General features: G+C 34.9%; 1 protein-coding gene across 4 annotated transcripts in view; it reads left to right on the top strand.

Moving 5' to 3' along the window:
* LOC149068738 (fatty acid synthase-like) overlaps window positions 1-15,548 on the top strand; it is a 63,474-nt gene that overhangs the window by 27,392 nt on the left and 20,534 nt on the right. For 3 of the 4 annotated variants that reach the window (XM_089250533.1, XM_089250532.1, XM_089250536.1), the window contains exons 2-13: window positions 2,136-2,335; window positions 3,602-3,754; window positions 3,977-4,150; window positions 4,286-4,486; window positions 5,409-5,531; window positions 8,136-8,366; window positions 8,500-8,942; window positions 9,901-10,140; window positions 11,529-11,718; window positions 13,319-13,548; window positions 13,706-14,007; window positions 14,999-15,369. In XM_089250533.1, coding sequence (XP_089106659.1) covers window positions 2,206-2,335; window positions 3,602-3,754; window positions 3,977-4,150; window positions 4,286-4,486; window positions 5,409-5,531; window positions 8,136-8,366; window positions 8,500-8,942; window positions 9,901-10,140; window positions 11,529-11,718; window positions 13,319-13,548; window positions 13,706-14,007; window positions 14,999-15,369 — 2,788 coding nt within the window. In that variant the 5' untranslated portion in view covers window positions 2,136-2,205. Of the gene's footprint in view, window positions 1-505; window positions 640-2,135; window positions 2,336-3,601; window positions 3,755-3,976; window positions 4,151-4,285; window positions 4,487-5,408; window positions 5,532-8,135; window positions 8,367-8,499; window positions 8,943-9,900; window positions 10,141-11,528; window positions 11,719-13,318; window positions 13,549-13,705; window positions 14,008-14,998; window positions 15,370-15,548 lie in introns of those variants that run through there. The other variant, XM_089250535.1, reaches the window with a different exon arrangement.

Raw genomic sequence — 15,548 nt, forward strand, 5'->3', positions numbered from 1 at the left:
TCTGTACGGAACTTCGATCCGCGCGAAAACCTCCCGAATTCTCATTCTCCAAATTTGGCAGCTGTGCCTTATTATTAATCCCTTTTTTAGACTCATGTATATAATTTCTTCTTTGAAAATATCATTTAAAAAATATTAATTCTCATCCAATCATCTCAAAACCTAATTTTTTGATTTAATATTTTAAGAGCGAAAACAATGCATTTTTGAAAATCCCGCGTTTTTTCCTCTTCATCGATTTTGTATGCAAAATGCATGGAGGTATTATGGGGATCTAGATAATACCTCCATGGCAAAATGCTATTGAACATTACGCCATCAAAATCCCATACCAAGCAATATCAAGGCTGCCACTCATTAAAGTAAATATAATTTTTCATTCTTATCTTCAAAATTTTTTGTGTAAAATACTAAATAATTTAGTTTTCTTACGCACAATTTTTCTTTAAAAATTCCGAACCAGAGAAAACTACTAATAAATAAGCCGCGTTTTCATGGGTCGGTTAAGGCCGTACCGATGACTCCAAATTAAAAATAAAAAAAAAATGCTTTTTGCGCAGCACAGATTGATTTAGACATGTAAAGAGCACGTCATGCTTTGAAAAATCCTTGAAATGGACGTTTTAATAAATTATTAGCGTACGTTTTATTTATTTTTTTAAATTTTAAGTTATTATTAAGATGTAAATATTTGTCCACGTGTACTTCATACTCACTTATAAAAAACAACTAATCGAAACCAGTGAGTTAAATATCGATATAAATTCGTTGTTTAGAATATAATTTGTTTATGTACTTTCTCGGAGGTTGTAATTCAAAGTATTCATTAGATATTTTATTAATAGGGGGAAATGATTGTATTATTTTTAAGAATTGGTGTGTTTTTTGAACTGTAGCGGATCTGGTTTTGCCACGTGTAGGATACAGCGCCGTCTTAACGCATGGGCTCACCCGGTGGCCTCAAGAGGGGCCTCTCAAAAATGAAATCCGGTTGAAATTTTTTAGAATTTACAAGCTAGGGCTTCAGTAAAACCACTTGGCCCGGGAGGGGGCATGATGCTCTTAAGACAGGTAGGATAAACAAATTTTACCGCCCTTCTCCCATTTTGGTCTAATTTTCTTCACCACTCATTCCACCCCGAAAATACAACTCATCTCCAAGTCACTCACATGCTTTTGCACTTTCTTGATCATTTTTTTGTCACTCTTTTGGTTGTTCACTGATATGGTCATACTCTAAGGCACTCTTTTGATTACTTACATTCTTGCAGACTCTTGGTTGTTCACATGCTTGCACACTTTCTTAATCACTATTTAATCACTGACATTTAATGAAAAACCTCTGGGATTAGGTTAAGTATTTTGGTTTGGTAGATTTTGTCAAGGTCTTAAGAGTTGTCAAATCACGTTTGATTGCGATATTGTCATGTTCCCAACTTTTAGGCAAGAATGCACGCTGATCTTCCCGTTGAAAAGTCTCGCCACTGAGAGCAGCAGGCCTACACCGATACAAATATTTAATCATTGCACTTTATTCACAATTTGAAATATAGATGGCATCACGGAAAAATTAGACAACACTAGATACACACTTTATGTTCCAGACTATGCCATAAAGCTTGGCTGAAAGAGATCTCAGCAACTGGATAAATCTGGTAGAGTTCTGGCATTCGCTAATTCAGTTTGAGTTTTTCAAGGTTCGGTTTATGATGTGTGTGTGATTTCATAGAAGTTAACTGTTTCGTGGGGATTCACTTCTTTCTCATCACGAATGATGCAAACTATGCCGATAATCGCATATTGCAGAACTTTTGACTCATCTCAGTATATTTATGATGGTACAGTGAAACCTGTATATAATGATGAACTATATGTAATGATATTTTCTTTGGTCCCGACAGAATTCCTATTCAATGAAAAATAGCGCAAATGCTCAAACTGTTTGAGAATAACCTGTCTACAACAATATTTTTTCTAGTTCACTGCAGTATCATTATAGACAGGTTTTATCAAAATATGAAATCTATCCATACCATTTATTCCATATATACAGCTTTATACACTTGGTGCAGTAATGATTTTAAATATGATTTTATATGTGTTGTGTTAATTGTAATTTATTGTTTTCGTTCCAGGAAATTTCATGTTATTTATTAAGCTGTAAGTTCCTGTGTAAAGAATCAGACTCTAATAAAAATCAACATAATGGATAGTGATATAGTCATATCTGGAATCTCTGGGAAATATCCAGAATCTGAGAATGTGGCTGAATTCAGCGAAAATCTCTTCAGCAAGAAAGACATGATGACAGAGTCAACCAAGCGTTGGGAACCTGGTAATTTCTTCATGTTTTAAACTATGCTTGGAAAAGCTTCGATTAATTTCTTTTAGAAATATTTAGTGCAGTTATCAGATCATTCATTGGGTGCCCTTTTTTCAAATTGGCATTATTTGGAGCTAATTTTTATGCTCAACCTGTATCCCTCTGAGTCATCTGAAGCGATTCCCAAACCTAATTTTATAAAAATGAACTAAATGGCATATTTACAGATGCCTTGAGTGACCTGTGACACAGTTCCAGAGCATTTAAGTGGCTTGTGGTACAGTTCCATACAACTCGAGTGACCTGTGGCACATTTACTGATCACTTAGTGATGTTTGGGGTGCAGTTCCAGAGCACTTGCGTAGCTCCCAGTGCTGGTCCTCATCACTCAAGTTACCCACAACACGGTTCTGGTTCACTCAAGTGGCCCATACGCATTTACACATAACTTTAGTGGGCTGCAAAACACATTCCAAAATCACTTAAGTGACTATAAGCACTGTGCCAGAGCACTTTAAGTAACCCACAAAACATTTCCAGATCACTTAAAGGATCCACAGCACAGTTCCAGATCACTTAATTTGCCCACAGCACATTTAGAGATTACTCAAGTGGCATGTGGCACAGTTCCAGAACACTTAAGCGTTCCTGCAGTGCAGTCCTACATCACTTAAGTTACCCGCAATGCAGATCTCCAAAGTGACCGATACACACGCAGAACATTCTCATATCACTTAAGTGACTTAGAGCACAGTTCCAGATAACTTGAGTGACCCGCAGCACATTTACAGATTGCTTGAGTGGCCAGCACTCTCCTAAAGGTTGAGCACCCTTGATTAAGAGCACTTTTGATGGTAGCCTGGTAATCCTGTTCATACTTTTGTACTCAGCAACTATATTTTATTTAATCATCAAAACCTCAAAACAGTTTCACATAAGGCTTGGCTGGTTTTTTTCATCACCAATTGGAAATTTTTCTGGATTCCTACAAGAAATTTTTACTGCTACAACTTCTATTGATGCACAAACCTTTAAATTTTTGGGTAAAAATGAACAGTTGGGGTGTATTTGGTTAGAGGAAAAAATTGAGACCATCAGAATCCATTGAAATCCATGTATACGTCTGGGCTTGACTAATTGAAAAAACAATTCACCAGAGACATTTCTTGGTAGCCAATTATATTTTTGCTTCGAGAAAAATAATTGTTCAAGTTGCTAGAAGATTTTTATGTATAAAAAATGAACTCTGATCTTATATTCTCGTAATCTCTCACCTAGGTATACATAATCTGCCAAAACGTTTGGGCGTGTTGAAAGATATTAGCAAATTCGATGCTGGTTTCTTTGGTGTACATCATAAGCAAGCAGCTCAACTGGATCCTCAAATACGAATCCTCCTTGAACTGACATATGAATGTATTGTGGATGCCGGTAATACGCACAGTCCTTTTTTCAAGTTTTTAGTTATTAGTATCTATGATTTAAAGTTGTCATTGAAATGTGAAGTGATCATTTATTTCAAATGGCATTAGCTGTCTATCTTAAATACAGAAATATAAGTAGGTCTTTAAAAGACATAATGTGTCAAAATTGATTTGGTTCGGATTTTCACACGTATATCTAAAAATGAAAAATATATCTTCATCATTGCAGGTTATGACCCATCCGAACTCAGGGGAAAGACAATTGGTGTATATATCGGAAACAGCTCCTCTGAAACTGATGAGTATTTCAATAAGGATCCCAAGATGCTCAGTGGCTATGCAATGACTGGATGTTGCCGGGCTATGTTTGCGAACCGTATTTCATACACCTTCGATTTCAAAGGTATTGAATTTTTTTCCATTCTTATGTTGTAGAATAAGCATTATGTTTTATCCATCCTGTAAAAAAAATGTTAAAATGTGGTTTTTACAAGTTTTTTTTTTACATTATATATTATTATCTTTATTATTAATTCAGGTCCGAGTTTTGTAATGGACACAGCATGTTCCTCTGCCGCACTGGCTCTCCATGAAGCTGTTGCCGCCATCAGAAATAATGTTTGTGAAGCAGCATTTGTTGGAGGAGCGAATTTATGTTTGCGACCGGGAACATCGATCATGTTCAACAAGCTCAACATGTTATCTGCTGATGGGAAATGCAAGTCTTTTGATGCCAGCGGTAAGTTCTTTAATTTCCCCATCTTTATGATTTTTTTTAAAACTTATCTAACATGCACTTTGTTCCTCATCTATTGTTTCTTAATATACTCACCAATTCTAATGCACACTTGTATAAACAAGTTCAATTTCAGAGAAAGTATAAGTTAGATTTCAAATAGAAAATGTATCATAGGTGCTGATGCCTCCGCTTTTTTTCAGGCTTATTAAAGTTTTCTGGTCTGAAACCAGATTCTTCCAATTTTTCATATCATTACAGAAAAATCTTCCAATTGCGTTTAGTTTAAATGAAAAATCCTCAAAGGAAATATTCTTTCAGTCCTTGCAATTCCAGGCTGACGTTTTCTCAAGAAAAATGTAGGGCATTAGGATTTTGAACATGGGAAATCTGCAATTGTCGCGAAATATAATGTGAAAAGTAAGCAAATTTGCCAATTGCTGCTATAACGAAAAATCATCAATGGCTGGAAATGAGGCACTATTACAAATTACGGTGGATACAATTTTTTAATGGTAACACCATTAAAATTTAATTGAAACATTTAATATGACAAATATGCAAATTAAAATATTCATATTTAATATAATTTTCATTCATAAGTTGGCAAAATGATTTTTATTCTTGATTTCAGTGAAAGATACACTTGAAACTCAAGTGGGGTTTGTTGAAAAAACAAAATATATTTAAAAAATGCATATATAGGGACTGTAAAATCTGGGCGTGTCCTGGGAAAACAGGTCATGTGGTCACAACAATGCAATGCCAAAAAAATCCCATATGACATGCTTCCTTTAGTCTGAAGTATTTCATCACGTTTTTGACTAAAGATTTTTCAAGTCTGGGAATCGGCACCTACGATATATTATTTATACTTGAAATTTTCCTTGCAAAATTCACAATATATATTTTTCTTTCGGTTCAGGTAACGGGTATGGAAGGAGCGAAGCTATTGTTGGCTTATTGTTGCAAAGAGCGAATGTTGCAAGAAGAATATATGCGACCATTGTCCATGTGAAGACAAATACAGATGGAAACAAAGAGCAAGGTAATGTTGATACCGTTTTATTTATAACTAGCTATAATACCCGGCGTTGCCCGGATTTTCTTCAATGAGGCTTTTTTGGATCACGTGATATCTCCGTCTTTCTTTGAGGGACATGCAAACCATGTCCAAGTTCACCAATATGGCGACTTCCTACGCGACTCATGAAAGAAACAAATGTAGATTTAAAGAAACATAAAAATAAATATATTTTTTTTCTTTTTGTAAAGGGTGCTAGGTATTTCGAGTCCCCTTCTGAACTTCAGGTTATCTCTGCCTTCATCTATCTCTGCCTGTTTCTGCTTCAAAAAATGCTTAATTAAAGCTGTGGAATTTTTTCGATGTACTTTTTACAGGCCCATAATTAATTTTAAAGCAACCTAAACTTATGAAAATTTATGCAGTTCAATATTAAAAGTCAATACAGGGACAAATTTTCATGCTTGAGAAGATATAAATAGAAAGTTGAAGTCAATGTTATTGCATGGATATCCAACTCAAAAGTAGGTCTGGATAATTACTTCATATTTAATTTTCTCTGGGCTTCGTATATCTCTAAATGAACTCAATATTTGAAAAATTGAGAATTCAATTCAATTTTTTAAAATATTGATGTGGGAGGAAAAAACCCCACCAAATTTCCGCATTTCTACATTAAAATCGGCAATTTTGACACTGATTTCTATGGGGGGAATCATCCTTTGCCTTACCCTCAAAGTGATGCTGATGATGGTGTCTATTCAAAAAGCTCTCATTACTAGGAGCATTGAATAAAGTGGCAAACCATTATAAAGGCATAAACTATTATACATATACGTGCAGCATTGAAGAAATGACAAACCATTGTAAAGGCATATACACGTCTTAAACGCATTGCTAGGGAACCACGGTAACCAAAGTAAACGTTCAGAAAGTGATTGTTGAGGTCCAAAAACAATTGTTGCCCTAAGGCTTTTTGCACATTTGCCCTGGTCTGACGAAATTTTAAAGTAGCCTATCTTTCAAGTCGGATCCCATTTGGTATATATGCAAAATTTGGCGACGATCGATTTAAAATTATAGATTTGTATAGAGAACATACACACACACAGACAGAAAATCAATTTTATATATATAGATTAGTTATTACTAGGACTCATTAAAACTCTGAGCTCTAGTTATTATTGTATTTCTCTGTGTGTGTGTGGCATGACACTGAGATTGTTTTGAAAACATTGTTCTTGAGCATATGGTAGATAAACTTGGTCTTACTCTGAAAGAAAATTAGCTTCAAATATCAGATCATTGAGTTGCATTGGAAGTGTTTAGAATTTAATACTGCTCATTCAGCAAATTTTAGCAACAGCTGTTTATTTGTGAAATAAATTTTTTTTTAACAAAAAAATTTTACAGTGCTGGATACCATGGAACCACCAACCCTTATGGATAACACACCTCTCATTATGAAAAGATGTAGCAGCTCTAACATAGAAGGTTAATTCCCAATATACGGGTTTACCTTTTACCACCTAGTTTTCAACTACGCCAAAACAACAATATATTAGCAACAGCATTCCCCCTCCCTGGACTGTTTTGTAATGTTATCGGGTGTTGCTATCTTCCTACCGGTAATCCTAGAAAATGGCAGAGATTGTTTTGTTCATAAAAATATTGTCACGGTGTATTGTTAGCAGCGCACAATATATTTAAAATTTACTGCATAAAATTCACGCATATAGTTTTTTTTTCCTCCTTTTTTATTATTCCCTCTGAGTAGTATACTTTTTCCAGTAGCTTACACCAGACTTTCTGGTAGGGTGAGGGAAAGGGAGGTTACATTTTTCACTGCATAAAAACACTACAATCTTTGCTGGGGAGGCATATTGTGTATGCTAGCACACTTGACTATTATGATCAAATTTCACAGTCTGAAAGGCCTATGCTGATTTATTTGAGTTGCTCTAGGAAATTTTATTATAGTATAATTTGATCTTGGAAAAAGTCTCTCCACAGAGAGCAGACCTTCAACAAAATACATAGATAACATGAAAATTCAAGCATTTACAATCCAAAATATGGAAGACAGATTACAGCACCTTCAAAAACACAAAACAAGCACAACTCCAATAACATGAATACGTTATAAACCTATACAAACAACTCGGAGCATGCATTCCAACATTCATCAGAATGTAGCATTGATTCATTAGAAATTCCGCAGAGGAATGTATGAGGTACATGTACTGTTAAGTAATAAGTATAATTTTATCATATTAGTGGTTCTGAAAACCCTATTTTATGCTGAAATTGATGGTATTTGGTAAGAATTGGCTAGATATATTATTATCATGTTGCAATCTGCTCACTGTGAACATTTTATATATAACAGCTGTTTGTGCAAAATGCCATGTGTCAAAATCCTGAATTTTTTTTTTTATGCCACTGCAAACTCCACATGTGTTTCCTAGGGATGTTCCCTAGGAGCTACGATGCGCAAGTTCAGAAACACTGTGTTAATAGTTAAAATTCAAAGGTACTAAAGACATTGTATTGCCATTAACAAAAAATATATAAATGAACCATAAACAAATCAAATTTTAAAAAAAATTCATCTATCCCTCTTTATAGGTATCACTTTCCCATCTGACAAGATGCAGAAACGCCTCATTCAAAGCGTGTATGAAGAATGTAAACTAAACCCAACAAATGTGAGCTATGTTGAAGCTCATGGTACTGGAACCCCAGCTGGTGATCCAATCGAGATGTCAGCAATATCAGACATTTTTTGTAAAAACCGGAAAGACCCCTTGTTGATTGGCTGTGTGAAAAGCAACATGGGACACCCCGAACCATCTTCAGGTAAGAAATATATTGACAATTTTCTCATTATTGAGAATCTTTTTTTTTTTCATATGCAGGCTTATGCTCATGCGATAAACACAAAAACTAATATATATATATATATATATTTTTTTTTCATTTTGTTTTATAGGTTTGTGTAGCATAACAAAAGTAATCATATCGATGGAAAAAAAGTGTATTCCACCGAATCTCCATTTTGAAAACCCGAATCCAAACATCCCTGCTTTACATGAAGGGAAAGTGAAAATCATCACGGAACCAACACAATGGGAAGGAGGTTATGCATCAACAAGCTGCTTCGGGTTTGGAGGTGTAAATGTCCATACCATTTTAAAGTCTCATTCACCTCTTCCGGGACAAAAAAGGACTATGGAGTCTTTGTTTCCACAGTTGACTCTTTACAGTGGTCGCACTGAAGAGAGTGTTGAGTGGCTGTTCAAGTACTTAGATGAGAATAAAGTATCCAGAGACTTTTTTGGACTTCTTCACAAATCAGTGTATTCGTCACCCGTGCAAAAGCCTTTCAGAGGCTACAAAGTGATTGATGCTGAAAATGATGTTTCTGCTGTCAAGGTTGGTAGCCTCAGTTAAATATTCAGTTGGAGTTCAGCTTTTTCTTCTTGAAATTCTGTGTGCTCTTGGGCGGAAACATAGTGGGTGGCAATGACCCCCCTCCCCCAAATGTCAATGACAGAGCCGACTGACCTAATGTTATGCATTTATATGTTACAGTAAATGTGATAAATCCGGTTATTGTGTGTAATCGCCAAGCATTTCGGTAAGTTTGATAAGTTCTCCTAAATTTATTACCAGTGATTATACATAGTATTCAAGCATTGTTGATAAATTTCCCTAAATCACTTTTACCTGTGATTAATCATGGTATCCAAGCATTGTGTCATAGATAAACGTGATAAAGCTTACTATATATGATATACTATACATGATAATTCGTACACGTATTGTCTCATTATATTGGGGTATGATTGTCAAATTTATTATATCGAGGGGTCCGATTATAGTCATTGCACATAACTGCAGTACGCTCATCTAGAATTCTTTTTTTCCATATTTATCAAATTCACCAACTACACTAGGATATTGTATATAATCACAGACAAAGGCGATAAATTTCAAGTAGTCATCAAATTTACCAGTGACGCTTGGGTATTATACATATTCGCTGTAAAAGCGATAAATTTATCAAACTTGCCAAGCCAATTGGTAAGTATGCATATAACCTATTTATCACATTTACAGTGTGATATATATTATGATTATGTTTCAAATATAATTTGATGCAGATTGCATTTTAATTGCCAAATCCATTTGATATGGTAAACTGGGTATAACCTCAGACTAATTATAAAAGATATATTTTATTTTTATTGATGTTATCTGTTATTGTTTCTTCTAAATATTTTTAAAAATAATTTTGAACATGCGCTTTATGTTTAAGCATTCTGTCGTGCCATGTTTTGAATTGAGCATTCTTGCCTGTTAAAATATATTTCATCCTGCTTTATTTCAGCAAGTGGCAACTATGGAGAAGCGTCCAGTGTGGTACATTTTTTCGGGTATGGGAACACAGTGGCCAGCAATGGCCAAAGATCTCATGCAGTTAGATGTGTTTGCCAAAACCATCCATAAATTGGCAGAAGCTCTCAAGCCTCATGGAATTGATCTTATCGAACTTGTCACAAATGGCGTCAGTGATAAGGAGAAGAAACGAGCTATCATTCCTGCCTTCGTGTCTATCGCTGCTGTTCAAGTGAGTGGCATGGAACTGTAACTTTGACTTTGTGTTGTATGATGTAAAAGGTGTGAATACAGTTAAAACAAATTTTGATGGACTGAAAGTTTGATTTGTTGTATCTATGTTCACAACAACCAATCTAACAAGGGGACATCCGATGGGGTTGGTACTGAAAGTTTGGTTTGTCATACACCCAAAGGTTCACTTTATTAGGTTTGACTGTATAATAAGAATAACTGAATGTTTTGCTGTTTTGGGGGGAAGTCATGTTTGTAATGAGGTATTTCATGTATTTATCATATTTTGCCCCAAAGTTTTTGTGTGTTTTCCAAACGTAGCGGCATGTCACAACTGCAACATAACTAGAACTAATATATTTGCAAATGTTTTTAATATATGGTACAGCTGCCAAGTCTCCCAGATTTCTACACCATCTCCTGAACTCCCAAAAAATTCTTTATCTCCTAAATTTTGAACGTGATTGTAAAAAATCCCTACTTTTGGGGAAAAAAATTATTCCCAAAGAATTTACTTGTGCTTGCCCTTACTTCTGTTTTTTATCCCTGAAATGACGTCACAAGTATAACGTACATTAAGGAACTAGACATTTTCTGGATATTGTGCTGAGGTGAACTCTGAAAGAAAAGTCATCTCGTCTCTGCCGGGACACAACTCAGGACCTCTTGCATACCAAATAAGCATGCTACCATCTACACCACTGGAGACATGATCCGGCTTTCCTTATTTCACATCACTGTGAATATAATGTACATTGTCGCCATTGTGTCAAATCACAAAAAAACAAATTTATTTTCAAGGAGAAAAATAAATTGCTGAACAGTCAGCATCAATCCAGTTCAAAGATGTCCAAGATTGGTGACGCGATTTGTATCTGCTTTGACCATATATGTCCCGTTTCACACATTGTTGGCGAGATTCAATTTGAGAGTAGTAATGGCAGGTGATTTGGCCTACTGGTTGGCGATGATTGGTGACTTGGCGCTGATCAGCAGTGACTTGCCAAAGACCCCTTTTTTGAAAATTGAAAATATCCTTACAATTTCACTTTTATTATTGAAAAATTTAAATGATTTCTTCAACAAGAGGTCATTACAAGCAGCATTAGCATGAATCATTATTGTGTGGTTTCATTGTCCAAATAAGCAATACTGCCCTTTTTTTCTCTCTTTGCATTTTCAATCTCTACACCTCTGGCTTGAACCCAGCAATATAGAACTGCATGGTTTTTCAAAAATCCCTTTTATATTCATTTTTGTACTGAATTTATATCCCTAAGAAACCCCCTAATTCTCATTCTCCAAGCAGTTATGTAATGATTGATGCGAAAAAAAATGTCAATATCTACATTAAATAAAAATTGAATTACTTTTGCCTCCTTCTAGGTAGCTTTGGTCGATGTATTGAATGAACTGGGAATTGAACCAGATGGCATGGTTGGTCACAGTGTTGGAGAACTTGGATGCGCATATGCTGATGGTTGTTTCACCGGTGAGCAGATGGTTTTGGCTGCTTATATGAGAGGAAAAGCTGTTGAAGACTCCAATCTTGAATTAGGTGCTATGGCTGCTTTAGGTAAAAATATGATTGGTTTATTATGTTTAATAATACTACTTTTAATTATCTTAATGTTTATATTATACATTGAAGCTTCTTTGTAACGAAACTCTGGTATGTTATAAATACAATATTACTTGCAATAATTTCCCATAATATTACAATAATTTCCCATAGCAATAATTTACATCAAAAGTCATATTCTATCTATAACAATGAATTTTTTATAACAAAAATGTCCATTTATCATTATTATAGAGAGAGATTTCACTGTAATACTATTTGTATTAATCACATGTGTCTACAGATTTTATCAGTAAACTTTCATATAGTAATATTTGTGTATAAAAAATGTCTGTATAATTAATATTGGCATGTTCTGAGCTGTCTAAAGCCATGATACAGTAGAACCTTGATAACTCGACACTCTAAAAGTATCAAAAAACATGTTGACTTAATCGGGTGTCAAGTTAGCAAGAGATTTTATTTCATTTCACCTTTAACAATTTTCAAAAGTTGTTTGTGTATGTTATATGTGCCAGTATATTGTTGAAAAATATGGCAGCAAGACCGAAAACACCCGTTCTCGTCCGATCACAGAGGTATATTGTTGAACAATTTTATATTGCATCATCTACAAGTTCATAAAATGTTTTTATCTGCAATTTTCTATGAAAGGTTTTCGTATTGGGGATAATCCCAAATATTTTAACAGCCAAATTTATTGAATGAGCATTGCAGTTGCTTAAAATAACTTTCCTTCTCTCACTTGAAACATTTTGATCTAGCTTTCTTAACCATCTCTCAATCAAAAATTTCAGAAACCATTCACATCTTTGTGGCTGTCATAATCCCAAAGTTGAGTTTTCATGTTTCAAACAGAAGAATAAAGTGAATTAACCCACACTTTAAGGTGTGGGAGGAGAATTTTCGACTCGTATCAATCAACGAAAGAAAAAGGCAGAAACAATGAAACAAAATTTTTGAAATACGCAAAGTGATGTGAAATTTTTTGAACTGATCAACACGTGTGATTTCCAAAATTTTAAATTCCGAATTTGAGTTGTCATATTGCAGTATAAATCTTATTGGACTTGAGCAGAATGTGGTCATCATGTGTCGAGTTAGAGCGATTTTTTTCCTCCATTGCATTTAGTATTTTGCCAACCATGAAAATAAATGTTGAGTTATCTGTGTGGCAAGTTATGAATGTGTTGCTCTGTAGCATGCCTTTTATCAGAAATCTAAGAAATTTTGAGAATGTGATAGAAATCTAGAGCAAAACAGAAAAAAAAAATCGGTGACATAAATCTATAAAAAATATATATGTATTGACGATCAGAAGATGTTTTCTGTTTTATTTTTCTGCCGAAACTCTTATGAACACATTGATTCCACCCAAAAACTATGTGAAGGTTTTCTTTCTTTGAAAATGGTCCAAAAATTCCACATCTACTTTCTTCCTTAAGAAGTTCTCAAAGTTTCATAATCATCCTGGTTTGTAGCTTAGAATATGCCAACTTAAATTATAGACACCCTTTGTCTTATGTAATATGGAATAAATATTTATCACAAATTTTTGTGTATAATTTGTATTTTTCTCTTGTTAATATAATAGGCTTGACTTGGGAGCAGGCTAAAGAGCGCTGCCCAGAAGGTGTCTATCCATCCTGTCATAACGCAGCAGACTCTATCAGCATATCAGGCACGAAGGATAAAATCCACGATTTTGTTGAATCTCTTAAAGAAGAACAGATATTTGCTCGTGAGGTTGATAGTTGCGGTTTCGCATTCCACAGCAAATATATATATCCAGCTGCAGAAAAGTTGAAATGTGCTATGGAGAAGGTATGTGATAATAAAAAGATTCCCAGGAGAGCTTTAGAATTCCAATATAATTAGTGTTATTCAGACTGTATTTGTGCGCACTTTTATTTTGTCCCTACATTCATAAATTTATAAGCATAACATTGGATTAACAACCATGTGAACTCTTTAATATTAGGTTATACCAAAACCGAAAGTGAGGACAGCTCGCTGGGTAAGTTCATCGTTCCCTGAAAAAGAGTGGAGCGAATCATGTACGAAATTGGCTGACGCCAGTTATTTTGTACACAACTTGGTGTCACCCGTGCTATTCCATGAGGCACTGTGTCATGTTCCGAAAGATGCAATCGTCATAGAAATAGCGCCACACCATCTTCTTCAGGCTATTTTGAAGAGAGTTATTGGGCCGGATGCTGAATACATAGGCCTGATGAAGAGAAACACCAACAATGCGGTACACCTTCTTTCAAGCATAGGACGGTAAGTGTTATAACTTATCAGTTTGGATGTGTTTAACATTCCTTCTAATTCACCCCCCCCCTCCCACATGTTGTATGACAATGTAAGGAGCATAAACTGAAATAGACATGAAAGGCTGGAGGGGAAAACATGATAATAAAAGTTGGGGAGGTATAATGACGATGCCAATTAATATACAGGGAAACCCATCAATAGACTGAAATAATATTCCATTTTAGACAGATTTCAGATTTATGAAGTTGCAAGTCAAAGCACTAATCATTGAACAGACTTTTGATTCCGTTCAAGACAGATTTCCATCACATGCAGTGTCTGTCTTTAACATATTTTAACACTGATGGCTATAGTGTGCCTTCTCAGGATCTCCGAGGCGAACTTTTTCTTGGGAAGAGGAGTGAAATTCCTCTTCAAAATTATTTTTTCTGAAATGCATCTGGTAGACTACTTAGCAACTTTTTGCAGACCACAAAAATCACTGCTATAGAGTATCTCAAGAAATCGTTATGAACAGCAATAGCATGAACCAGTATCTACACCAGCGGTTCTCAACCTTTTTTGACTTGCGGGCCCTTTCTGGTATATAATTTCTATGGTGGAGTCCTGTTGGGCTATTTTTTATTCATTTATCAAAGTTAATTGGTTTATTTTTATTTAAAAATGTTTATAATTTTTTTTTAAATTTAATGTTTTTTATTTTTCTTGAATGGCCGCGGAACCCCTAGAGAGTTCACATGGAGCACCGGTTGAGAACTGCTAATTTACACCATTGTTTTACACATTTCATGCAACTTTATTTTATTAACATACATACTTTCAGTTCCTTGACCTAACAAAAACAGATTCTATCTTATTTTTATATGGTCCTTTGTTTTGGTGCATTTTGACCTAATTGGTCCTTGCTCCAATAAGTTCAAAATCCAAATCAAGTCATTAATTATTTTTGTGTGGTAACAAATAAGCAAGACTACTTTTTTTTAATTTGCATTTTTAGTCTCTACACCTCTGGCTTGGACCCAGTGATAGAGAACTTATATCCTCCAGTGTCCTTCCCGGTTGCTCCAGGAACACCAATGATTTCTCCTTTGATCAAATGGGATCACTCAGAGAGTTGGTTGACTGCCAGTTGGGTAAAGAATGAAAGTCAATCTCAGATGATCGTTGATGTAAATATCAGTTCACCCGACTCTGGTGATGACTACATTTCTGGGCACGTTATTGATGGGAAGTGTCTGTATCCAGCTGCTGGGTACCTCAATTTGGTATGGAACGCCTTTGCAGAGCAAAAGAACAAGCCAGTAGAAAAGCTGCCAATCATGTTTGAAAATGTAAAAATCCACAGAGCTACCGTCTTATCGAAAACAAGTGAGTGAAATACCTTGAAATAAAGTTTAAAAACAAAAAAAAAATGTGTTTCATAGTGTATATGAAACTTTCACTCAGTCTAATTCTCAAAAATGCCAATAATTATGATTTTAGTTTATCTGTTCATTTTATAAATTTCAAGCAAGATTCAAGCATTTTATTGTAAGCGAGAATGAGAA

Source organism: Pholcus phalangioides, unplaced genomic scaffold (genome assembly GCF_987345545.1).
Source record: "Pholcus phalangioides strain wild (caught in Gottingen) unplaced genomic scaffold, Ppha-v1.0 ptg000024l_1, whole genome shotgun sequence".
NCBI lineage: Eukaryota > Metazoa > Arthropoda > Arachnida > Araneae > Pholcidae > Pholcus > Pholcus phalangioides.